This window comes from Phaseolus vulgaris, chromosome 5, assembly GCF_000499845.2.
Source record: "Phaseolus vulgaris cultivar G19833 chromosome 5, P. vulgaris v2.0, whole genome shotgun sequence".
NCBI lineage: Eukaryota > Viridiplantae > Streptophyta > Magnoliopsida > Fabales > Fabaceae > Phaseolus > Phaseolus vulgaris.
Genome location: NC_023755.2, coordinates 3,641,577 through 3,668,430, shown reverse-complemented (window position 1 = coordinate 3,668,430; position 26,854 = coordinate 3,641,577). Strand labels below are relative to the sequence as shown.

Sequence of the window (26,854 nt, the reverse complement as noted above, 5' to 3'; positions counted from 1 at the left end):
AATATAAGAAATGTGAAATGCATAAAAAAGAAATTATATATTGTTTTGAGTTCGATTCGTTGATGATTTCAAATCAAACCTTCAAAATGCATAAAAAAGAAATTAAAAATTGTTTTGTTTTGTTCCCTTTGTCCATTATGTTTTCTTCACAAATTTATATAAAGGTGCATATATATTTTTATGATTTATTAACAAGTTTTTAAAATGGAAAAAAAACTACAAACTAAAAAAATAATTATATATTTAAAATTTTAAAAACATTAAAGACTAAAATATATCTCAAACTGGACTTAAGTTTCTCGTTTCATGATTTTCCTTCTCCTTTGTAATGAATTTAATTTAAATATGTTAATAATATAAAACAGTTATATTATCATTCCATTATAAATGTATGATAAAATTATTATTTTAAAATAATTAATTTAAAGTCATACTACACAGTAGTACATTGAAAACCAAAATTTCTTCAAATTAATATTTATATCATAATTTAATTATAAAAGTTTACATACTCATTGAATATATTTTTTTAAGTTATTAATTTGGTGAGATTTTTTATTTTTGAGTTGAGTTTTGGATATTAATAAGTAATCAATTATGCATTATAGTCTTATCTTTAAAGAGTTTTATCATGCACTTGTAATCCGTAACACCCAAACAAATACATCTAATTATTATAATACAAGTTTTACATATCTCTTAAAAAAAAATTCAAAACATTCCTAATACATTATTAAAGCTTATATAAATACAAATATTTACAATATAAGTTTCAAAACAATATCATAAAGTCTCTCAAACTTTCTGACACCTATATGATCATCTGCTCGTATACATAGTACAATCATCATAATTCACAACACAACCAAAAAAGTAAAAAGTAAGGGTAAGCTAGTAAAAATAAAATTTTATAATATACACAATTAAATCAAAAGAGAAAACCAAATTACATGGATCAATTTCTCAATTATTTAATCATCTTCAAATCCCAACATAAAACAATCACATAAACCCACATGGATCTACACTTCCAGGATATTCAACAAACATAATAATAATTGACGCGCCTTCCAGAAGACTCGTATTAAGTAAGTAGTAAGTCCTACTAGAGACTAACACCTGATCCAAAGATTACCAACGAATCCAAGAGAAATGATCAATGTAAGTTCAATACAATCCAAGTCGTGCATCTCATATGTCACGGTGTGCATGAACTCCCCATCAGCTTCTCACCACATGATATCTTAGTCTATGTGACTTAGATCATCAATGAAGCTCTCAGAGATCTTTGTTACTAAATAGGCTTCAATACTTAATACACAAACAAACATCAGTTCATACATTATTTCATATCATTCTCATAATACAATATCATTCAAAACGCGATCCACAATATTCAAAAGTCTATTTAACAATAAAAAAAATAACACTTAAATACTAAACCATCAAAATATAATATTTCTACAATTTTTAAATAATATATGAACAACAACACAATATATAAACACACAACATCCCTGTAAAAGAAATTGAATATTGGGACCACGTCCCCTCCACAACCTCTAGAATTTTGTTCTCTTAGTCTGGATAAACTTCAAAATTTAAGGGCCTAATGCAAGTTATCCAAACAGAACATAATTTCAGTATATAGTAAAATAAGTTGAGATTATTACTCTTTTCAAGTGACCCCATCAATATTGATAACTAAATTCCAAGGAAAAACAGAGAATAAAAAATCTTTAGAGCAAAAATGAACTTACTTTATTTGATAATCTGATCGAGTAGAAATGTTTCTTAACTCCTCAACTACGTGGTCTGACCAAATTCTAAAATAGTTAATGTATGCAGAGAGAAGGGTGAGGATTGAAGAGAGAAAGAAAAAAAAGTTATATGGGTGTTTCTATCTTTTTTCTTTTTTTTTTTTTACATTGCTACAAAATCAATATCAAATAGTATTAAAAAAATATCCTTCAAGATATGAATTTTCAAATATATATTATAGATGATGTAACTAGGTTGCAAGTAGAAATTGAAAAAACAATTAAAAGTTATGTTTCCAAAACACGATTTTTTTTATTTTAAAATCGATTTTACAAGAATAACTTATCCAATTGTCTCAATTTTAAAATTATCAAATAGTTGTAAATTCGATAAAATTCATCTTTATACATCAATTATAAAAAAAAGTTGCCGTACTAAATGACATTTGTTGTTGTTGATAAAAAAAAACTAATGACATTTTTTTATATAGATTATATTTATAACCAGTTTAAAAGTTGGCTTCCAATGAATTATGCTAACACAAAATATTGTACATAAAAATAGTAAAAATTAAATTAAACTTTTTGCTATGTATTATAAATACACTGTGCATGTATTATAAATACAATTTACATTGTTACTACGTTATTTGTGTTTGTATCATTGATTTTGTGTTTGAGTTTTGTTACATAGGTAAAATTCAGGGATGCTAATCTGAATCAGGGATCTAACTTTGTGAAATGAGAACATTGATCTTGAATAGCAGATATTCTGTAAGTTACAACATTAAAAGTAAAATTCCACAAAATGAATAAAATTCATACTGAACTCTTTGCTATGCATCACAACATGCTATCTGTTCTAGCTGGAAGCCTCTTGAAGAAGTTGATGGGTACAGAAGGAAGTTTGCTGCGAAACTTTGGATGCCTTAGATAATACACACCTGTTACCATAGCTACCACTTTTGGTGGTGTTGCATACAGAACCACAGCTGAACACAAACTGAAGACTACGAAGAGGCTGGTGGCTCTGGTGTCTCTCCAACTCAGTAGAGAATGAAGCCTCTCTCCCTGCGTTGCTATGTCTGCAACAACTGTTTGGATCCTTCCTGCAACACTTCTAAGTTTGTCATACCTCATTCTCACCACATCATGTGGTCTAGAAGTTGGGAATGTGTCAAACTCTTCATCAAGTTCATCAGGGTGAACTGCTTCTGCCCATGACAGTTTTGTGTCCATGTGGGGTGGGTTTCTTGGCCTAAACCTATAGTTCCACAGGCCAATCAAGAACATGTAGAGAAACAAAGTTGGAAGTATCAGTTCAGGGTAGCAAATTAGTATTAGGAAGAGAATGTGAACTAGGACGGATGTGATGGGGCTCTTCCAATTGCAAACTTGGCTAAACCACTGCCCCATTGTGATGATGCCAGAGAAAAGTGACATGATGCGGAAGAAGTTGGCTTTGCTTCTTCTCATGCTCCACATATTGGAATCAACATCCAACATGTACTCCACCACCTCCTTTCTGAGGGGAGGTTCAGCTCTTCCAAGCCTCCCGGCCACAATGTTCATGGCTTGGTACCTCAAACTCTCTATTTGGTTAACTGTGAAAGGGCGCAAGTAATGCATCTTTGGAAGCAAGGGTTGGCCATAAATGTAAATCATGTTAGCCAGTGAGAGGCTAGTGAACCTCACGGCTAGCTGAAGCTCACCCATTTTCTTAACACCATGTGTGTGCAAAACAAGAAGTGGGTAACTATGAGTGTATATCCTTTGAGCTTCAAGTGTTGAGAGTCTAATTCTTACCTTTCCAATTCTTGAATCCCTGGCCGCAGTGCCTGCAGGGGCTTTTTCGCCCCCACCTAAATGGCAGTTGTCAAAAACACCAAGTGTTATTACAGAGCAAGGATCATAAACCTCCCATGTGTATTGCTCATTCCATTTTGGACTATGAGTGTCAACAATTGTTCTGGTTCTGACCCATTTTTGACCGTACTTGGCAACACAGTATGCATCTGTGCTGCCATGGCCATCCCTCATCTTCATTGGGAGGAGTCCTTGTGCTCCTAAGATGCCTACTTCAAGTACCCCAATAGGCTGCTTCCATAGCTGTCTAGCTGTTGGTCTTTGGTCACTTGAGTACAAAGTGGACTCATCAAGGACGTGGTATCCACCTTCAAGGCTAATTCTTAGGTGAATCCTGCTTGAAAATTTAAGCTCATTTCTCCTATCAGCTTCCATCATTCCAAAACCAAACTTCTCAAGATTGAACCAGCGCGAATGAACTGGCCTGTGGTCGAGCCGCTTCTCAAAGAGGGTCAGTGGCAAGATCATCTTCCCAAGTACTTCATCTTTTGAAGGGTGCACGCGATCCTCCACAGTGATTGTCAACTTCTCCTCAAATGGTTCAGCCGCCACAAAGACCAAATCTTCATTCCAAAGTGGTGTGGTTGTCCTAGTTGGACATATCTTGGTCTTCAACACCTGGCTCCCCATCTGCGCCTTGACAAAAACCTCTGGCAGCCGGTTTCTGTCACTTGGTATCACATCTTGTGCTTCAATGACATTCACCCTGAGATACCACAGTTTTGGTGACAAATAAACCTTTGATCTGGCATTGAAAACACCCTCTCCGTACACAGTGGCAGCATCAGAATGCCAAGCCTCTGAGAAGGCCTCATCAGCTTGAGTTCCCATCCACACTGCAAGCATGATGTCACCTCCTCGCCGGTCCTCGAGTCTGTACCACTGAGGAGCCAGTGGACTATCCGGGGGAACTCTGGTTGGAACCTCGTTGAGATCAAATGCCACCCTTCCAATACAATCATCTCTTCCCAACATTTCTTTGTCTTTCACTAGGACTTCCAAAACAGAAGATTGAATTCTGTCTTTGGAGAAAGCGTAGACTTGGTTCCATTCTGGGTTTGTTTTATTCTCTATGTGCTTTGTTCTCCCTTTGTAGTTCCCCAGCTTCACTTCCACGTAAGGATCACAGCTTGAGGAAAGAGTGCTGCGGTGAAGATCCTTGGCTTTCACTACCCGAACATACAGATAGAACATCTGCTCAACAAGGTCATGTGTGCTTGTGAATCTTTCACCACCAGTCATCCACCCTCTTCTGGCATTTGGCCACCGCTCCCCCCCGAGCTGTGGATCGGTCTCCCTCAGATTGTAGTCTTCATCTTGCCCACTAGGATGAACTTGAGGACCAACTGAGTGCATTGTGGCTGGAGCACCTCTTTGTCTTCTCTTTATTGGAATCATTGGCGAATGCAGCTTGTTGTTTGTGTAGTTGCAGTGTTATCTGTAGGACAGGCTCTATGCTTTCTTTTAGATCTTGACCAGTATCAATGCCACTACACTGCAGCTGAGTTTACTTTCTCAGCTCCTTTTGTGATTGATTTTGGGGTGTGCTCTTTGTGATCAGCTTTTGATGTTATGTCAGTAAGAATATTTTCTGTGATTGGGAATGGACAATCAGGAAGATCGGTAGTGTTGGATTTGCATTCTTGTACTTTTGGTGAAGTTGGAGATGACAGGTTTTCTAATTCTGAAGTAGGAAAGCTAAAAGAAGCTTTGGGATTGGACTTCAATAGTTTGGTGAAGGTAAGGTTTTGTTGCATCCAAATGGAATAACAGTTTCTGATTCCAAGTGGGGTTCAGGTTCTTTAGGACAATTCTGGTTCTTTTAATTGGTTTTCAAACTCTACTTCAACAAATGCACTTGTGAGCATCAATGATCTCCACTGCCTCCTTCATATCCTATTCTTCCTTGTATCTATGCCACAGCAAGCTAAAGCTTATATGGCTATCCACAAGTAACCCAATATTCGATTCTGAAGCAACCAAATTCTACTTAAGAAGGCAAAAGATGGAAGAAAACACAGTGGTGGCGGTTGTCTCACTTTCCTACACAATAGAACTCCTCACACTACCTTGGTTTAAGAAAGGAATAATTTGATGAAGAAGCTGCATGAGCTTTAGTAGTAGTAATCTAAATATGAAAAAGAACCAGAAAATAATGGACAAAAGGCCTCTTGTTAACTCACATTTCTGCAATTATTAGTTTTATCTTAGTGATTATAAAACATGACAATTGTTATCTGGTATGAAACATGAAATGCTAAATAGTAAATAGTTGAATTTGTTTTTACTAGGTTTGTGTGAAGGTGATGTAATAACTTAATGAATGGGGTTATTTGCTTAAAGGAACTGGTTGAAAGGATCAGTTCTTTCTTCAATGTGCAGCAATGTAAAAGTAGAGAAAAAGTGAGTAAAACAGGACGTGAAAGGCAGATTTGAAGCAGCAAGAAAGCAAAGGTGGCTTAGCTCAAGTGCTTGTGCTGTGACATTGCTCAAAGATGCTTTCCTTGTGTGGTATTTCCCTTCTCCTTTTAAGAATGTATATTATAATTTCTCTCTTCCATCTTCACATGCTTATGTTTTTAAATTTTCATATTTTACCTTGCCAACTCAATCCCTGCCAAAAGTTGTTCACAGGTGCTTTGGTGTTAACTTTTTAGGATGGACAAAGACTAAGGGTGATGCAACAGTCAACAAAAGATGAATATGAAACTTCAAACATAGAAGAAACCAAAAACACATTCTAGAGTTTTACCACTGTTTGAATCTTGATATATATTTAGTCCTAAAGAATTTCTTATTCAATTCATGTAAACTTTTTTATAAGAGAACAAAGTTGATGATGCAGTGGCAATGGAATATGATGTTTATCTAAAGTTGGTTCTGGCTAAGATACATAAGACACTTTATGAAGTTGTTCGTTACTTGCTGGAATGAATATTTGCCTTGAGATTAGAAAGTTTTCCTAGTTACGAAATTTATCACGAGTGCAAATGTGATTAGATTGAACTCTGTTCTTGGAAATCACTATTTAATTGGGAAACACTAGTAAAGGTTTTAGTATTATCATATAATAATAAATTGTTGTGTATTTCAAAATTAAAAGGGATTCCAAAAAGGGTTTACAAGGAGGTTAATACAATTTTCCTTTTAATTTTTTGTTTGGATTAATATTATTAAAAAAAATAGATAAGAAACTAAAACAAATAGATTGAAAAATGTGTATCTTTATATGATAAAAGAAAAAGAAAGAAGTACAAAACTTTATCTTCACTTTTTAAGATGACTAGAAAAAAGAATGAAATAAATAAATTATATAGAAAGTATTATATCAATTAAAAATAGTTATTACTCTATTTTTTAACAAAAATAATAATATATATATAGTTAGAAAAATATATTATAAAAAAGAATTATGCAACACCTCGTGCACATTTCCATCCAAATTCATTGTTAAAAATAAGAAACTTATAATTTTTTTAAATTTCTCTCCCAACAAATAAAAGAAATATTCAATGTCTTTCCTAAAATCTTTCTTCTTAAAGAAATAGTATTTTGCCCTATTGCTTATAATTTTTGGTCCAATGGTAAATTCTTTATCCTTCATCTTCAATTCAACCCTCCATACATTATGGTTAAACAAAAAAGAACATATAGTTAGCAATTCAAACAATTTTACAAAATCATCTAAGCATTATGCATGATATACTAATAAATCATTTTCACACATTATAATTAGAGTTGTAACATGTTAATATATATAAAAAAAAAAATGTCATGGATGAAAGCTATACACCCATTGAGGATGTTATGGGAGTTAGGGTTGTGTTGTGAGATGCCGATAATAAGTCCATGATAGGTGCTTTGGGTCTCAAACCTTGTTAATAATACAAGATTAACTCATTTTCATAATAGACACTTGGAGTTGTAAAAGACTTTATTTGAATGGTATATGCTTAGAATGCAATTAATAAAAAAATGTTATTTATGATTAATAACAACAAGCATATGCATGTATACTTGTATTTAAAAATAATAATGAATTTTATTAGTTATTAAAATAGCTAAGGTAAATTTATTTAATTTTAAATTAATGATAATTTATGTCAATTATTTAGAAAATAAAATATGATATATTATATATTTTTTAGTTTATGAATTTATTGAAATTCATTATTATTAAACATGTATGTATCATAATTAAATTTTGTTATTGTAAACAATTTTATGTACACCATTAATTTTACTTATATACCCAAAATAGTTAGTATATGTTTTAATATTGTTATTGTTACAGTTATATTAATATCATTATTTTTATATTGAGTTGATGTATTATCTAAAGGAACATTGATATACTTTTTGTTTGAATATTATAAGTATAACATGAGTTTTATGATTCAACTTATGTGAAATTTTGTGAAGCATTAGGTTTTAATATAATGAATTCTCACATATATGTGCCAAATTTTTATAGGCTTAACTTTATTGATTGAAATAAGGAAGTTTAATTTCACCTTCATGCCATATTTCTTGATCTTGCAATTATGTGACATGTGTAAAGTCACAATTGAACTTCTTTTATAACATGATAATTATCGAGAAGGAGGTTGTTGCAATGTGCATTAATTGTTCTATGATAGAGGTTATGTGACATGGTATGAGAGCACGATCTTGGTGCTCTTTATTATCAAATTTTTCATACTTTCTAAAAACATACATATTGTCATGGCAGACAATTCGAGTGGTTCTGCATCAGATATCAAAACCACTAATCCCTCACACTCGTTCTATATTCATCATTAGATCAATCAGGCTATGTCTTGGTTCTTATCAAATTAAATGGCATCAACGATCAATCCATGACAAACATGACAAAATTTCAGGAAGTATCTTATTCAACTTCTTCTAGTGCAGTACAAAGATTCATAGCGGAGCATATTCAAAAATGGGCTCAATCAATCAATGCATTAAATCAAAATAATTTTTGGAATGTTGACGCATACGTAAATGCCGCAGGTTTGATTCCATCAACTCTTGTGTCTGTTAATTATAGTAGCGTAAGTTCTTGGATTTTGGATATCGGCGCCATAAATCACATTGTTTCCCACATGTCTCTTTTAACTAAACCCACATCTTCCAATATTACAAGTATCAATTTACCGAATGGTGCTACGACACAAGTCACACGCACTGACACCGTTACTTTTAATCACAAACTCACACTTAAAAATGTTCTATGTGTCCCATCTTTTAACTTGAAATCGGTTTCAGCCAACAAACTCACAATGGACCTAAATTGTTGCATTCTATTCTTTCATGAATTTTGTATTTTGCAGGACTTGGTTTCAGGGAAGATGATTGGCTTGGGTAGATAATGTGGTGGTCTATACTACATGCATCCATCAAAGGGTAAATCAGTTATTTTCCATGCCTCACAGTCGTCCGACTTATGGCATTTACGTCTGGGTCATCTATCTTTTTTTCGTTTTAAATTAATGTCACATTTACTCTTTGATCATCCTAAAGAACTAGGAAATAATTATACAATTTGTCCAAAGGCTAAGCAGACACACCTGTCTTTTTCCAAAAGCTCAATAACCACAAAATTTCCTTTTTCACTTTTACATTGTGATGTCTGGGATCCTCATAAAATTCCTCTACACACTGATTTTCGTTACTTTCTTACAATTGTTGACAATTTTTCTCGTTGCACGTGGACTTTTCTCATGCAACATAAATCAGAGACACAAATTTTATGAACTAATTTCATACAATTCGTCAAAACTCAATTTCAAACAAATGTTCAAACGATAAGAGTGGATAATGACACAAAATTTATTCCTCTTCACAGTTTTCTTCAAAATAAAGGAATCGAGCTCCAAAATTCTTGCATTCACACTCTACAACAAAATGTAGTTGTTGAACAAAAACATCGGCACATTTTGAATGTTACTCATTCTCTCATGTTTCAATCAAATGTTCCACTTGAATTATAGGAGGAATGTGTCTTAATTGCAGTTTACCTCATAAACTGAATTCCAACACTTTTGTTATCTAACAAATCTCCATTTGAGGTCTTATATAACCGTCCTCCTTCTCTTGCACATTTACAGGTATTTTGATTGTGAATGTTACGCGACCAATGTCCACCCTAAACAAAAATTTGACACTAGTGTATCTATTTGTGTCTTCATGGGGTATCCACATGGCCAAAAGGGGTATAAATTTTTTTATTTACAAACAAAAAAAATATCCATAAGCCATGACGTATATTTTCAAGAAATATTTTCCCTTTTCATTCCAAAACATTCCAGTTTCCTCAAAATTCATCACCATATTTTTCTCTACCTCACAACATTTCTTTTGATACACTAATTCATTGATATCCTCTCCTAATTTTTCTCCCAATTCCACGCTTCCCTTACTTCACAATCCCGAATCACCTACACCTTCATATGATGTCGCTATTCTAGAATCCTCATCCCCAGAAACAGCCATACCATCCTCATCTCATTCTCCATTGCCTACTCCGTCTTCTTCCTCACTTTTCGCGACGTCAGAACCCTCAAATCTGTCACCAATTTTGACCCTCAATGAACCTCCTCTACGTCGTTCCACCTGTCATATTTAACCTACTGCATGGCAAAAAGACTACGACATGTCTTCCCACATTAATCATTATTCAACGCAATCAAGTTCCTGCAAAGGTACAAGGTATCTCCTTTCTTCTCATTTGTATGTTTTTCATTTTTCTCCTCATCACTGTGCCTCTTTAGCCCTCTTAACAACACAAAAAGAACCATCTTCCTTCGAGCAAGCTGACCGTGATCCACTTTGATGCCAAGTCATGTCTGTTGAACTTCAAACACTAGAACTCAACAAAACATGGCATATGATTTCTCTTCCATTGGGGCACAAACCAATCGGTTGTCGTTGGGTATATAAAATGAAGTATAATTTTGATGGGACTATTGAACGATATAAAGCTCGTTTGCTCGCCAAGAGCTTCACCCAAGTTAAAGGTATAAACTATAAGTAAACTTGTTCTCCTATTACCAAACTCACCACTCTTCGTTGTTTACTAATTGTTGCTGCTTCCCGCAACTGTTATACCCATCAACTTGATGTGCACAATGCATTTCTTCATGGGACATTAGAAGAAGAGGTGTATATGACTCCACCTCTTGATCTGCACCGACAGGGGGAGAATCTGTTCTGTCGGCTTCAAAAATCTATTTATGGTTTAAAACAAGCATCACAAAATTGGTTCTCCACTTTTGCAACTACTGTTAAATCTTATGGTTACGAGTTCTTAGATATATTAAAGGGACCTCAGGTCAAGATTTTTTTCTACCATATGAAAATAATTTAACTCTTAATGCATATTGTCATTCTGATTGGGGAGGATGTCGTACTACAAGGTGTTTTGTTTTTGGTTAGTGTGGTTTTCTCGGATCATCACTCATCTCTTGGAAATCGAAGAAACTAACAAATGTATCACGTTTATCGGCAGAAGCATAATACAAAGCAATGAAAAATACTTGTATGTAATTGACTTGGTTGAGATATATACTTCGGGATTTAAAGGTTGAATTGCACAAACCGACTTTGTTATTTTGTGATAATCAAGCAACTTTACATATTGCAGCTAATCCAATTTTTACGAACGTACAAAACACATTGAGATTGATTATCACATAATTCGAGAAAAACTTCAAGCATGTGAGATTCATCCATGTTATGTTTCTATAAAGACGCAGTTGGTAGACATTTTTACAAAAGCACTTGGTAGAGAGCAATTTGAATTTTTATGCAACAAGTTAGGAGTTCTTGATTTGCACTCTCCAACTTGACGGGAGTATTAAAGAATATACCAGTTATCATATGATATTATTAGTTATTAAGAAAATTATATATCAATTATCATATGATATAATTAGTTATTATGTGACATAATTAGGTTTTATATTCCTTTTCAGTAATTTTAATTTTGTTTGTATATATATACCATACTCCTTCAATGAGAATTTATCAAATTTGAAACCAATCTCTCTATTGTCGACAAATTCTTACATAATATTTTAATATATTGTAATTTCTATTTAAACCAATTCTAATATCTTTTATTCTCTATTTACAAATGACTAAAAGAAATTTAATATGATAAATATAGATGCTAGAGATTTAAAGGGGTGATTTTTAAATATAAAAAATAAAAGAGTAAAGTTTATTATAAAAAATGAGTAATCAAATATTATTATTACTTAAAAATATTTGTAATGGTTGATGAAGCCATAGCTCTAAGTAGTTCCATTTAATGAGTAATATAATTTATTTAAATTTTATTTTATTTTTAAGCATAATTCATAAGAATGTTGTAAAAAACCATGGTTACAAATATACTAATTTGTTTTTATAAATTCATGAAACTTTTTACGATGACGTAATAATAATCATATAATAAAACTAATAATAACAACTACAATATAATAATAACTCCCATAATTATAGTAAAAAATTCTCTAATTAGTTGTATAAATAATGTTTCTACTTAATTTTAATTAAATTTTAAAATCACAATTTCAATTAATACAATTAAGCATTATGGTAATAAAAAATTATATTTAGGGTTTTGTATGTGAGTGGCCATGACTTTTGATAAAAGAGTGCCCCTTGAGTGTGTAAATATGATTGGAAGAGACCATACATGTTAATAAAATACTTAATTTATTATTGATGTTTAAGAATTATATATTATTAAATTTAAACAAATTTAAGACTTATACATGGGAATATTATAATTTATTTATGTATTTTTGTTTATCAAAATGGAATTATGGAAAACTTTTTAAAATTTTAACATCTTTTAGATACTGTAATTTAAGATGTATAAGTGATTTGATGTAACATCCAATTCAATAAGTTGGTGTAGGTCTTTCTATTTATACATCTTAAATTATACATTTTACTATGTTTTTATGATTACTATAAAATATATTTTTTTAAGAATGGTTTTGAAATGTACAATACAAAATCTTTTTAATATATTTAAAAGAATATTTTTGAAAATTATGAGTTATAATTTATAAGAAGTTATTTTCCTTATTATATTGAGAGGTGTGTTAAGAAAACATGCACTTGGAGAACAAATTTGTGTTTTTTTTTTCTCTTTATTCTATAAAATTAATGCAAAGTACATTTTTTTTTTAAAAAGTTAAACATTTCTTTGCCTCTCTTCTCTTCCTAACAACTAGAACATTCCAATTGCTAAACACATTAGGGTTTTTGGAAGGGGTTTTAGGGCTATTGCTTGCAACCAGAAACCCCCAATTCTCCTTCCAAAGATTCAACTTTTCTTATTGAGGTGCTCCCAAATGCTTCGTTCCAATGGCGTTAGGCTCCTCCGATCTCTGCCCGCTAAATTCCTCCGTCATGCTGACGAACCTGTACTGGACAACCCTTCCTCTCTCTCTCGCCCTTGATTTGTCATTCATTATTCTACTTCAAATTTTGAGACGTTTTATCTGTCTACTTTGATGGAATTTTGTTTTGCTTGGTTGATTTGTTTTGGATAAATCTCAGATATGTGAAGGAGTGTGCCAAAGGGGTTATAGGACATTGAGTTCGGGACTTGGTAATCCATACAGAGTTATCGGGAACTTAACTCCAAAAGGTATGTGTTGAAGACAATAATGCAAGTTTCAATTTCTTGTTTTTGTTTTTTTAATTTTGTTGTGCAATTATACGAAGGAATGAGAATATGTGGAATAAGTCAGTTTTGTTTTGGATTAGTTTGACAGTTGTTGCTCCTATTATTATTTTTCCCGATGTTATATTGAACATCTTATTACAAAAGGAACGGTATGATTTTCTGGTTTTTTTGCTGAACTTTTTCTGCTCTGTCTAATTGCAGTTGGAGATGGTATTGCTTTGAAGAACTGGTTGCTGTATGGAGCGGCTAATACATATTGGGGGACATCTAGGTCCATTCATGGGTCAGGTATAAGATGCTTTGTGTGCTTGCCTTACTTTCCATTCCTGCTGATGTCACATCGAAATGCATTTCAAAATCTTCTTTGGTTATTCATGGCTTGTTTTTGTCTTTTCCTTTGGTGGTGAAGTATAAGTGGCCTGAAGTTAATGCTACTTTTATTGAAGTAGCCCTGCATTATCTGTTTTTGTCATTCCCCTGGATGGATATATTTGTTTATTGACCCTTGCATTTGAATGATTTCTTTTATATCCTCAATGACTTTTCAGCATCATTGGCTAGAGACTATTACGAAGTGCTTGGTGTGAGTAAGAATGCAAGTACTTCTGAAGTTAAGAAGGCATACTATGGGGTAGGTTTTACTTTACTAGTATTAATATACATGTGTTTTTGTATCAGCAAACATTTTTTAAGTTTTAGGTGAACATTTGGCTTATTTAAATAAAGTATTTATTTTATTTACTGTTTGTTTTCTCCATGTTATGCAGCTTGCAAAGAAGCTCCATCCAGACACAAACAAAGATGATCCTGAAGCTGAAAAGAAGTTTCAAGAAGTTTCAGTGGCATATGAGGTGTACTCTTGTGCTTGTTATTTACCTAGAGCTCTACTGTAAATTGTTATGTGATGAGTGAACTTGCTTATGTTTTCTTGGCTCTTCCCCTTTGAATAACTGCATTGTAGGTTTTGAAGGATGAGGAAAAGCGTCAACAGTATGATCAGGTCTTATGTCTTTCCTGATATATTTTTGTTACCTTTTTCTGTTACACTATTGGGGTAAATTTATAGGACAGGTTACTGATTTTATGCACAAGACACCTACATTGTAGATCATAATATAACAAGGAAATAATAGCTGGACTTGAGCAGAAGACCTCTGTTTTATGGAGTTGGAGGATAGAGATATTTGAGGGGGAAAATGTTGAATGAAGTGAAAATTAGCACCTTTTGTTTTAGATGTGTTTGCGAGAGCTGTAAAAATCATGTTATTGCAATAATTGATTATATGATATGTATAGTCAATTATTATAGATTATATAATCAAAATTAGTTTTTCTTACAGTAAGTTTGTTCAAAATTAGTTTTAAGATAATAAATTTTGTTTGAATTCAATAGAAAAAAATCAGCTTTTACATAAGAAAAAAAGTATAAAGCTGAAAGGGAAAAAAGGCTATTGGAAAATAGTTATAAGCTGCAAATTTCTAGATTCATAGTCAGCTTAATTTTCAGAAAAAAATGCTTTTTACAAATCTTAAAGATTAACACAGCTGATATTGGAAACAACTGTAATCCCCAAAAATGTCTGAAATCTCGAAATTAATCTTTTCCAAACATGCTCTTATTTTATCTTATTTATTAATTATCTCTATGATTTGATTTGATTTAATATGGATTTGTAGATTGGCCATAATGCGTTTGTAAACCAACAAAGCTCTGGTTTTGAAGGTGATAGCGGCTTTAATCCATTCGAGCAGATATTCCGAGATCATGTAATGACTTGCTGCTTTCGATATTCTTGCTATTGGTCATGTCTAATTGTATATTGGTTGATCCTCTATAATTTTTTAGTAGTTTAGTCTGCATTGCTGTAGAGTTTTTATTAGGATTTTTTCTTAGTAGAAATGAATATGTATGCAGTTCTACTGTTAAACATGTGATGTTCTAATGGAAGGATCTGTTGTTGTTGCGTGCTGTTCAGACACTAATCACACAACTGCATCAGTTAGTGGTTCAGATTAATGGCAGAATAATCTATTTAGTTTTTAAATAGTTTACAAATGCGCTTGCTTCAATAATCATACAAGCAATCAAGCATCCTAATTTGTAATTGTTATGTTTGGTTGTGCCTCTCCTGCTTTTAAATTTAATTGTAGTAGAAAAGAGTATTAGAAAATAGTGATTCAATAAATTATTGCACTAAAATAGAACAAAAATGTCTAAGAAATTTGCTTGAATTACTTGTCCCACATTTGAAGACTAGTGTGATTTTTAATCCTCTAACCATTTCCCTCAAATGGTGATCAGGATTTTGTCAAGAACTTTTTTCATCAGAATATTGGTGGAGAAGATGTCAAGGTTCTTTCTATCTTCATATCTTCTGGACATCTTTAACTATTCCAGGACTTGTTTGAGAAAATGCAGCTTGTTCTATTATTGTTCACAGACTTTTATTGAACTATCTTTTATGGAAGCTGTCCGAGGATGCACCAAAAATGTTACATTTCAAACAGAAGTGCTCTGTAACACTTGTGGTATGCTCATGACTTAAACATAATTTACATGCTTAATTCTTAGCGGTCTCTACTACATGTAGTTTAGTTTGCAAGGCCTATGGTCCTGGAAGGTGACAAATTCTTTATCTTTGTTGACTATTTCAGGTGGGAGTGGTGTTCCTCCTGGTACAAGACCTGAAACTTGTAAGCGCTGTAAAGGGGCAGGAGTGGTCAGTATTGTCTTAAATATAACTTCCTTTAATAATGCTTATTATTGTTATGATAAATGTTAACTTGATGGCTTTTGTTATATGTCCAGACATTTGTACAAACTGGCATATTTAGGATGGAGAGTACTTGTGGTACATGTAAGGGAACTGGCAAAATTGTATCGGTATGATGCAAATGTTTAATTTTTTTCATATTAATTCTCTTATTCTGTAAATTTGGATATGATGGATTTGCCTTTGATTCATGTAACTTTCTGTGTTGCTTAATATTGTTGCTTTTTTTCATTCTTATTTCATTAATTTTTAAAGAAATTATACAATCAATATTGTAGGTTCATCATATGCATGTGTTTGTACTGATTTTTCATACCAATTGCTAGTAATTTTGTTCTTTTCTTTCTTGGTGTCAGAATTTCTGCAAGTCATGCAAAGGGGCAAAGGTTACCAAAGGAACAAAATCAGTCAAATTGGATATTATGGCTGGTAAGCATTATTTTTAAAATTTTACAATGCATTGTTATTGTGTGAATCATATTCATATTACAATTTTCAAAGAAAAAAGTCAAATGAATGAGTAGTTTCCCTATGGATTTTCCTTATACTGCTTTTCGGAATAAAATTTGTTTGGTAGAAGCTAGAAAGAAATCCATTACTAAATCTGAGTTTTGCCATTATACATTAGTATTAATCTGGCAACAAACACAAACAGAAAGAAGCTACAGTTTTTTACAATAGTAAAGTTGATGCTTTTGATCACTTACCTTTTAATAATTTAGAGCGATATTGGGTGTTGACTATCTTTCTATTGATTAATTTGATTTTATTAACTGAGGGAGCTAAAAGGAAAAAATGGGTTGACTGATTGGCATGCTTGTACATTTGCAGGGATTGACAACAATGAAACTATAAAGGTTTATCGAAGTGGCGGTTCAGATCCCGATGGAGATAATCCTGGTGATCTTTTTGTTACTATTAAGGTGACTGTTCAATATATTCATTGCTTGGTCATGATTTTCATTTTTCTCCTACATCTTCTAACAAGCCAAATCATTTATTTATCATTTTCCTTTGTGCAGGTCAGGGACGATCCTGTCTTCCGTAGAGAAGGATCTGATATTCATGTAGATGCTGTCTTAAGTATCACTCAGGTAATGTTTGTCTATTAAAAGTTTTAAGCCTAATTCTAGTTGATTTTTTTTCCAGCTTTCTTTTAACTTATGCCTGTATTTTGTTTGTAGTATTAGTTTATAATTCTGGGGAAGCTAATTGGTAGGCCTAGATAGAGAAAGTGTTTTGCCAAGTTGGGCATAATATATTTTTTGTATATTTGTTGTCAATTTGGGATCATGTGAAATGGTCCACCTAATCTTAACACTATATGGAGTTGTGACATCTTCATTGGGGTTGGGAGGGGAGAGGGGTAAACTTTTTTTTTTTACCAAAGTAAGCCTTTTGTGTAAATCGCCTTCCCCTAGCATTACTAGGGGCGTGTTTGACACATATGTCAGTTGCCTCTAGACACCGATCAGCCTGAAGCAACTAAAAGTTACTTTTGTGTTGTTTACTTATTTGTTATGCAGATTTGAAGAATAATGTGAATTTGAAACGTAGATGCAAACATGCTATACAGTAATTAAATTATGTATATATCTGTATTTTTTATAATATCAATTGCTTTTATTGGGGATGTTTACATTTTTGTTTACACTTCTAGTATATTCCATGGTGAAAGAAGGTATGATCTGGCAAATATATGAATTATATAGTCATGATGTGTTGGGAAAAAACACAGCAATGGAATCACCCACATGGTAATTGATTTGATTCAAACACCTCTTGGTTAAATTCATAGAATTGTCTCACATGGTAGTAGAATCGAGATACAAGTAGTGTATCGGAGAATTGATATTATGAATCATAAATTGTTTCGTATCGTGAATCGTAAGATTCATAAACATTAAAAAATTTAATATATACTTAAATATATAAGATATGTATACATACAAGATACAATAAATTATATATATATATGTATATATATACCACACAATTTCACCAAAACAACCTCTATGGTGCATACATGTTATTAAACAAATTATGTCTATCTTTTTTTATTTACTCATTTTTTAAAATCTACACTGATTCACACAATACGGAATCGTTTCGTTTCGGGATTCAGCGATTCTTTGTGCGAATCGCATGATACAGCTAAGATTCAGGGACGAAAAAGATTCTTCACACGATTCGTATTGTGGGAGGGTGAAACCGTATCGTTTCGTACAATACGTATCGTGAATCATAAGATACTAACTACTAATAGTTTCTCCATCTCAAATATGATTACTAGAATTTCCACCCATTACATATTGTCACTACACATGCCTTAATAATACCCCCCACTCAAGGGTTCTAAGAAAGGATATCATTCATTACAGCAGACACTCAAAAGTGATCACACGCTTGCATCTGCTCTCTTTTCTTGCTTTGGTTGGGATGTTTCATCTTCTTTTCATGATCTCTTCATTATAAAGGAAAAAAATATGACTCCATTCATGAACGAGACTCAATAGGCATTGGTTATCTTATCCCACAACCACCCAACAACTGTGACCACTATCTCCAGCAACCACCCAATGATCTCTCTGATTGTTTAATATATTTTTTTTTTTCTACTTCCACCTTGGATTATTCCAACCAACCACCGTGCCTGTCTTGAACATGCTATTTTGTTATCATTTTTTTATTATTTGAAGTAAAAAACTTGATGTTATTGTTAGTTTTGGACTTCTTATTTCATCATTTTTTTAATATTTATCAATCTGTATGTATTTTGTTTTTAAAATTGGTTGTCGTACATTGGCCATTTGCCAGAATGCATTCTTTGGCTGACTGCCATAGTCTGCCATCCACTATCAATAACCCTGGTTAACCCATTTCTTCACATACCCTCTCATTATGGCGTTGGAGTCCAAGAATTGAAAATACCTTCCACTTACCACGATTATTTGGAAATTTATTTTTCTTTCCAACACTTTTTCCTTCAATTAAAGTTTCAGAATACCACCTCTTTGGAAAATTTTACCTTCTCAACCTTGGTATCGCTATTGCCTTCCCTTTCAAAGTTCCTCATTTTTTTTCCTCGCAAAACCAAGTGCCTCCCTTGTACACCTGCATTCCCACTTTGTACCAACATACCCTTGCGGTGCCATCTTTTCCAATGAAGTGATATTGGCAACAAAAAAATATACAAACCATTTTCTCACTCATAATGTCTTTCATTTTCTCCCCATTTCCTGATGTGAAATGGTCAAACTCTTAGCTAGTTTTCAAGTCTTTCATTTTCTCCCCATTTCCTGATGTGAAATTGTCAAACTCTTAGCTAGTTTTCAAGTTGTTAAACATCACATGGTCTCTACAAATGTGCTTTGATGTAGTAAAATCCATCACTTTTTATTTTGATATAGCAACCTCCTTGCAGTTGTCAATTACAATCTTCATCAAAGTTTTTGACCATGTTAGCCTTAGAGTTGTCATTATCTCTATTGATAACTTAGTTTATTTCAGATGCTCCCTCATTTATTGCACTCTTCTTGCAAATCTTTCTCCTCTCCCTAAAGTAGTCATGTTGCTCGTTTCTTGTTACTGATGTTACAATTTTGTTCTTCCTCTCAATTCATCATGTCTTCTTGATTGACTCCTTCTTGCTTAGGCTCCTCCGTGGTTAATGCTCAACCTTCAGTATCAATAATTTCGTTTCTCGTCATTCTCTCATTCTTTTGGAGCGAAAGTCACCTCATCCAACTTCTACATTGTGCTCCCTACTAGCGATGTTTGAATCAAAGGTTTGTGTGGCCTTGGTAAGTTAGGCCAACAACAACAATCTCTACTCATTAGAGATTATTGTCTGCATTTAACAGATGGCACAAGGGGTTGAATTTATTAGTGTAATGGGGATTACCTATGATGTCCGTTTTGTGTTGATACAAGAATATCTTCAAACAAACTATTGGTTAGTTGCTTGGATGCATAGTTGTTCTTGAGTTTCTCCCATACAAGGCCTTTGATGTTGTGTCCTTCATCACATACTTTATCTCAAGAGCTAACCAAATCATGCTTACAATGTTATTTTGGATCTTTTTCCATACCCTCTTCATTCATGTAAGTCAACTTTTTCATCTTCTAAAGCCAAATTAAGACCTTGCTACTTTATAAGCTCTTGAATGGTATTACCAAATCTAAAGTTCACTTTTCCATCATATCAACATCTCAAACTTTTGTGTCACCCACCATGACTTTGATATAATGTTGGGGAAAACCAATGGAATCATGCACATGCTTAATAGATAAGATGGAACAAAGCACAATTGATGTGAATTGGCAATAATTACAACTTTTACAATTTTTAACCACCCCAATTGTGTATCACTCCACAAACTTTGTATATCCCCATTGAAGGGTACTAAGAAATTATAACACACATTACAAGAGGCTCATTCACAGACTTGTCTTCTCTTGATTTTGTTGGGATGCTTCATCTTCTAATCATGACCTTGTTTTTATGTAGGAAAAGATTTAACTTATTTCATGAATGAGACTCTTAAGAAGTGACTTTAAGCCTAACTCAATCCTACAAAGCCTATATAGTATAATTTGACCTTATTTTCAATCAATGTGGACTCTTCAACACATCCCCTTACACATCAATGACTGAACATTTCAAGCGTGGGACTAGGGGAAACCCAATAGTGGGTGACACGAGGCCCAACACCTTACTAGGATAGATTCTGAATGACTCTGATGCCATCTTAAGAAAGTGCAATTTAAGCCTAAATCAATCTTACCAAACTGGTTTGGTAAGGTACTCAACTTATACACTCATTTTTCCTCTAAGAATGCATTTATTTGGAAAAAAAATAGTGGAAATTCCTCTAAGAATGTTTCTCTTGACTGGCCTGCTTCTGCATTTATTTTAAGAATTGGATTGTTCTTCCAATACGATGCTAGCATCCAAATGACTTTCCATTCTAATCCATGCACCTGCATTCCCTCTTTCAATTTTGAAAGTTACCATTTGGAAACTAAATGTGCTCGTTAGGAGTTCTGTTTTTAAATCTTTAGGCAAAAGAACTAGTTAAATGAAGTAGCTCTGCCAATTATAAATCTTCATGGATGTAAAAAAAAACAGTGGGTTTTGGAGAATGTTAGTTTGTTCCTGATTGACTTGAAGGCTTCGAACATGTAAATGGATTTGTGGTTGACCTAGCAATCATAAACGTGGTTGATTCTGGTAGATTTATGTTTTTTTTTTCTATTTTGTAAATGGTCAGGATCTGAAACATCGTACTATTGGTTTGTGTTGCAATATGGGGAGTACTAAATATTACTCAAAATAATTTAAATGCTATATTATTTTTCAGGCAATTTTGGGTGGAACTATTCAGGTCCCAACTCTTACTGGAGATGTTGTTCTTAAGGTTTGTGTTGCTATTGCGCATAATTTCTCATGGCATTTTGGTTTTAGTAACCGATGATGTTTGATGATGGGTCATGTTTGGCAGGTTCGTCCTGGCACCCAACCTGGTCAAAAGGTGGTTCTGAAAAAAAAGGGTGAGTTATTTGATACTGTATGCTGATGATAATTTGAGAGTATTTTACTAGGCAGCATGGTGTAAAATTATATTTGAAGTTCCATCATGAACCTATTCAATGGATTTCTAAAGTGTTCAGTTTAAGGTGATTTTTTCATCTTTATTAACTTGTTTGCTCTCTTAACAGGGATCAAGACAAAAAATTCTTACACACTTGGGGATCAATACGTTCATTTTAACGTCAGCATTCCAAAGTGAGTGTTACATTTGATGTTTGAATGTGGTTTATGAACTACTACGTACATGCTGGAATTTCCATTTGGAAAGAGCTCCAAACCCTGATTTGTGTTAAAGTTAGTCTCTTCACTTTTGTCCAAATCATGTTTTGGAGGCTTCAAATGGGAGTCAACTCCTCTTGCTCACCATACAAATAAAAATAGTGTAGGATCAGGCTGTTTAGGGAAAGATTTTTCTTTGTGATGGTCTGATAGATGTTTATAATATAACTGATCTCTTTGTGTGTTGTTCTGCAGCAACCTGTCAGAGAGGCAGCGTGAATTGATTGAAGAGTTTGCCAAGGAAGAGCAAGGGGATTTTGATAAACAGAGAGCTGCATCTGCTTCTGGTTGAAAGCATTGCAAGAGTTGCCAAATCATGCTCAACTAGGCGGGTGATGAAGTTTTGTAGGATTAAGAACTGGTAATTCTATTCGTCCCTTCCACTTTTTTTTATATGTAATATTTCTCAACCAAGTGATGATAAAATTCAAAATTTTAATTTTAGAAGGCTGCTGTTCCTATAGGCTAGTATTCTAGTCACTGCTGTATATAGTTTCCTTATGACATAAACAAGGGCGCAAATCACTGAATGTGATTCTTTTTCCTGCTATCATCACATCACATATAGAGGAACCTTTATAATTGGGCCATGGGTAAACTAGAACATCATTTCTACACACTATTATCTTGAAACATTAAACAATACACATTCATTTGTCTCTGGATCAGTGATACTGTTTTCTTATTATGTTAGTGATGCTTAAAAAGTTGTGATTTCAGTTTTGTGGGGTCACCAAAGGCACGAATTTAACATTATCTTTAAATGCTTTGGTGAATTCAATACTTTTTCTTGGACTAGTTTACTTTGGTTTCGCAATCAACTTCACATTGAAATGCAATTAATGGACTATACATTATAAGAAAAAAAATCTGACTTAAAACCATAATTCTGTTTGGTCAAAAGCTATCAACCCGTGGTGTTTGTATTTGAAGGTGTTCCTATGTTTAATACAGATGTTTAAAGACATGTTTTATTTTTAAAATTTCTATTCATTTGGTGTTGAAAATTTGTGAAAGTCGTGTTCAGTTTTTTGAATCTTGATAGCTGGATTAAGATAAATGGATAATGTACTAAGTCAAGATTTTACGCAAATTTATCCTAAAAATTATTCTGTACTTGTTAAATACTTGAAAAAAATTAATATTCACATTTTCTAGTAACCTCTTTTATAAAAAGTAACCCTAATTAGCATTGACCTACTATTATTATTATTATTATTAAAACATTGTTCGTGTATTGGTGCATATTTTGGGTAATAACGTATTTGAACTAACTATTATTTTGTTAAGTTTATAAATATGTATTTAAATTAAAAGTGATTAAAATTACGATAATTTTAAAATTGATTTCTCCATAATAAACGTTTAAAAATTGAAGATTAGATAAAAATTGCGCATTTTTTCAAAATTTGAAATTGAATGTGTGAAAAAAAAATCTCATGGTTTTTTTGTAGAGAGAAAACTTTATAAAAGTATTTTCATGAATAAAACTTGAACTCACAAAATAATTTAATTTTGAGCATGTTATATCTTCTCGAGAACAATTAATTATTGTAACATATTAAACTAATCTATTCATTACATTTGATTAACCATTACATAAATCACTTCTCAAAATAAAAGCCTTTATTTCTAATAACATTCTCTCTTAACCTCCAACTTCATTTTATGACATGATTTCACCTGCATAAAGAGAGATAATGAAAATTAGTCTTCTTTCACCTCCCAAAACATTCATAGAGAACAACATAAACCATTATTTTCCTTTTCCTCGTCATTATTATATAATAAAAATGTTGTAAATATATTATTTAATGTATTGATTAATACAATATTGTCAAGAGCTTATATTTAAATAAATTTCTCCTTACATGTCTCTGAGATGGAAAAAGAAAAATTATGAGGTTTTTCTTTATAACAAAAACTAACTGTGAATTTGTAAGAGTTCATATAACTTCTCTAAATTATTGTTTTTAATTTGTATATAAATTTTGGGAAAACATTATTTTGTTTTTCGCTTTTGGAATGGTCTGACATGAAACAAAAAATTACTTAATTATGTATTTATATCAATCATTTTAGATGACAAAAGATAAAAAAATACCTAAATCTGGTCAACATAAACAAATATTACCTTCTCACAAAATCCAGCTGTTTTTAATGATTATAGGACAAGAAAAATATAATAATACACTCTAATTCCTCTTATTATTTATTTAAAAATAAATCTAACAAAATATCACTAGATTATTTCATTTCAAAACTGTTTTTTAATGCAAAATAAATTTTTTTCTAAATGATAACAGACATAAAATTATGAATGACATTTTGAAAGGGACTAGAGATTAAAAAATATCACCAATTACATAACACTTCGTTATATTCAAGAAACTATTACATGATTCTAAGTCAACATTGGTCTTTTATATATATATATATATATATATATATATATTAAATCTTCATGAAACACATAATATCATAATTTATTAAATTTAAAAAGTTCAATTAAAATTAATTGAAACCATGAATCCGATGTTGGTTGAACACCACCCAATAATTTCTTTTTTATATACAAAAATCCAGTGTTCCATGTTTATAGTAAGCACTCAAATATGTATGTATGTATGTATATATATGTGTGAGAGAGAAAAGAGAAGAGAGATTACATGGTTCAAAGTTTGTTGTGCACTTGTCTGGGAGCTGTGAGGCCATGTTACGGTCTACCCCAGAAATTGGAGGACCAGTGACAAGGACACACAAACAAGGCTGCCCTAATGTCCTAAGGGCATTGCAACATGCATCAGTTGGGGGAATGGAGCTAAAAGGAGCAACTGCTGCCCTACAAGGAATGAGTTGCACAAGAGTAGAGAAGAATGTGCTTTTGCATGAACTGCTTTCAACTTCTCTAAACCCTAAACCTACCATCATCATCATCATCAAAACCCACACCAATGACACTGCCCTCATGTAGCTGCAGAACTTCATCTTTCAATTCTTGCCAAACTTTTAACTGTCTTCACAATGTTTCTGAGGGTTTGCATTTATTTATACATATGATTCATATGTCATGCATGATACCTGTTCTAACTAAGTGGTGATAGAGAGAGATTATCAGCAATGTGATTGTGCTGAATGCTAACAGTTAGAAGATTCGAATGATGTGATTTCTTCTAAGAAAATTTGTAAAATTGCATTACTTCAAGAATTAATGTGGAGATGTGTTTAAGAAATGATGAAGTATTAGTGTGATTTTATGATTTCAATCTGTCATATATTTAAATTGTTACAGATAAAATAATTAACAGTATTTGATTATATGATACATGAATATTGATCCACTTAATATTTTTTTAAGAAAAAATCACGTTTAATCATTACAATTTAATAGCTCATGAATGATTTAAGTTTGATAAAAGTTATCATTATTACAAATTTGCTTATAACTAATAACAGTAAACAACACTGAAACCAATAACTTTTTGGTACAAGTATTATCGATCTTAATTGTTTCTTATCATAATAAAATTAGTCTTTATATATTATAATAAAATCATTAAATAAAAATTAAATTTACGTAAAAAAAATAATTAATTACTAAACATTATTTTACATATTATAAAATTATTGATATTTAACGTAATTTGTATTATTAATAAAAAATTATAAAATATTTTTTAAATTGATATCTAAATTAGTTATTAAAATTTTAATAATTAATATTTTAAATTATAAATTAGTATTTGAAAGATTAATAGATGGTTTTTATATACTAATTGAAAAATTATTTTATAAATTTTTATTGATAATAGAAACTAATTTAGATATTAATGATTTTTTTAATTTATAAAATAATCTTTAATTTAGTAAAAAAATAACTAATTATTTTAATTTTTAAAATAAATTTTTATTTAATAATCTTTTAATAATAGTAATGTCCTGATAATTTGGCATGTAGGATAATCCGTTCAAGTATCATTATGAAACTATTTATCTGAAACATGTCATTAAGATAGGTTTAGGTCTTCACAGAGTTACAACCATCTTGCAGTTTCCTTTTGAATTAACAATTAATATATTTCTGTCTGATTTTAATTTTATACGTGTAAATAACCTGAGGAACTGAACATTGTTAATATAAATGTTTGAGTGAACAAATTTTAAATTAGATTTGACCATGAACAAGATTAAACATAAAAATCATGTAGTATTCTTAAAACTAAAATGGATTTTTAAATTAATTACATAACGTTAATATATAATCATGCAGTCTAAATTTATTCCTCTCATTAGTATAAAATTTACTCTTACTAATCCCTATATCTCTATATCTTTATCCGTCTACCTATCAAGTTTGGATGATTCTGTTTTTTTTATTAACATAATTATACTTTGAATCCTGCATAGAAATTTAGTAATACTAATATTTTCTCAAGAAATGTGTAGACAATTCAATAGTAAGTAAAAATTAAGGGACATAAATTTTTGTGATATACTCAACTCCTACAAATTATGCTTTCTCAGAAAAGCAATCTTGTGAATAGTTATATCCTCACTTTTATTTTATCATAACTTTTAGTTTATCTCTTATGATCTTTCAAGACAAGTATGATGCTATCTCTTATTATGGAATGTTGAAAGGTTTATGGATTGAGTTGGACCAACGTTAAAATTTGAAATTGAAATTGGAAAAAAACATAGATGTTGTAACTCTTGCTTAGTTTGTTTAACAATAGTATTGAATCTTGAACATGACCTTGTTAAGGAACAAATTCTTGGGAAGGAAAGACTTCTTACTCTTTCTGAAGTTTTCTACATTGTTCGAGGTGAGGTGAATCGTCGGCTGGCCATGAAGAATGAACCCTCCATT

At 31.9% G+C, this 26,854-nt stretch overlaps 3 protein-coding genes across 3 annotated transcripts; 1 reads left to right on the top strand and 2 right to left on the bottom strand.

Annotated features, from left to right (window-relative positions):
- Positions 1-2,409: 2,409 nt before the first annotated feature.
- On the bottom strand, positions 2,410-5,802 carry LOC137834885 (FT-interacting protein 1-like). The gene has a single exon (XM_068643112.1). The coding sequence runs from the start codon at positions 5,022-5,024 to the stop codon at positions 2,604-2,606; it is 2,421 nt and encodes an 806-aa protein (XP_068499213.1). The 5' UTR covers positions 5,025-5,802; the 3' UTR covers positions 2,410-2,603.
- Positions 5,803-12,733: 6,931 nt separating this feature from the next.
- LOC137834884 (chaperone protein dnaJ GFA2, mitochondrial-like) lies at positions 12,734-22,652 on the top strand. Its single transcript, XM_068643111.1, has 18 exons — positions 12,734-13,072; positions 13,209-13,299; positions 13,540-13,626; positions 13,887-13,969; positions 14,106-14,189; positions 14,300-14,338; positions 15,016-15,105; positions 15,641-15,691; positions 15,780-15,867; positions 15,994-16,058; positions 16,148-16,222; positions 16,469-16,541; positions 16,944-17,035; positions 17,135-17,206; positions 21,476-21,532; positions 21,617-21,665; positions 21,834-21,900; positions 22,180-22,652. Exons 1-18 carry the CDS (start codon positions 13,001-13,003, stop codon positions 22,274-22,276), a joined length of 1,332 nt encoding a protein of 443 aa, XP_068499212.1. The 5' UTR covers positions 12,734-13,000; the 3' UTR covers positions 22,277-22,652.
- Positions 22,653-23,489: 837 nt separating this feature from the next.
- LOC137836216 (protein LIM1) lies at positions 23,490-25,049 on the bottom strand. The gene is made up of 2 exons (XM_068645060.1): positions 24,654-25,049; positions 23,490-23,667 (listed from the first exon to the last, which is right to left on the bottom strand). The coding sequence occupies exons 1-2, from the start codon at positions 24,970-24,972 to the stop codon at positions 23,651-23,653; spliced, it is 336 nt and encodes a 111-aa protein (XP_068501161.1). The 5' UTR covers positions 24,973-25,049; the 3' UTR covers positions 23,490-23,650.
- Between the last annotated feature and the right edge of the window lie 1,805 nt (positions 25,050-26,854).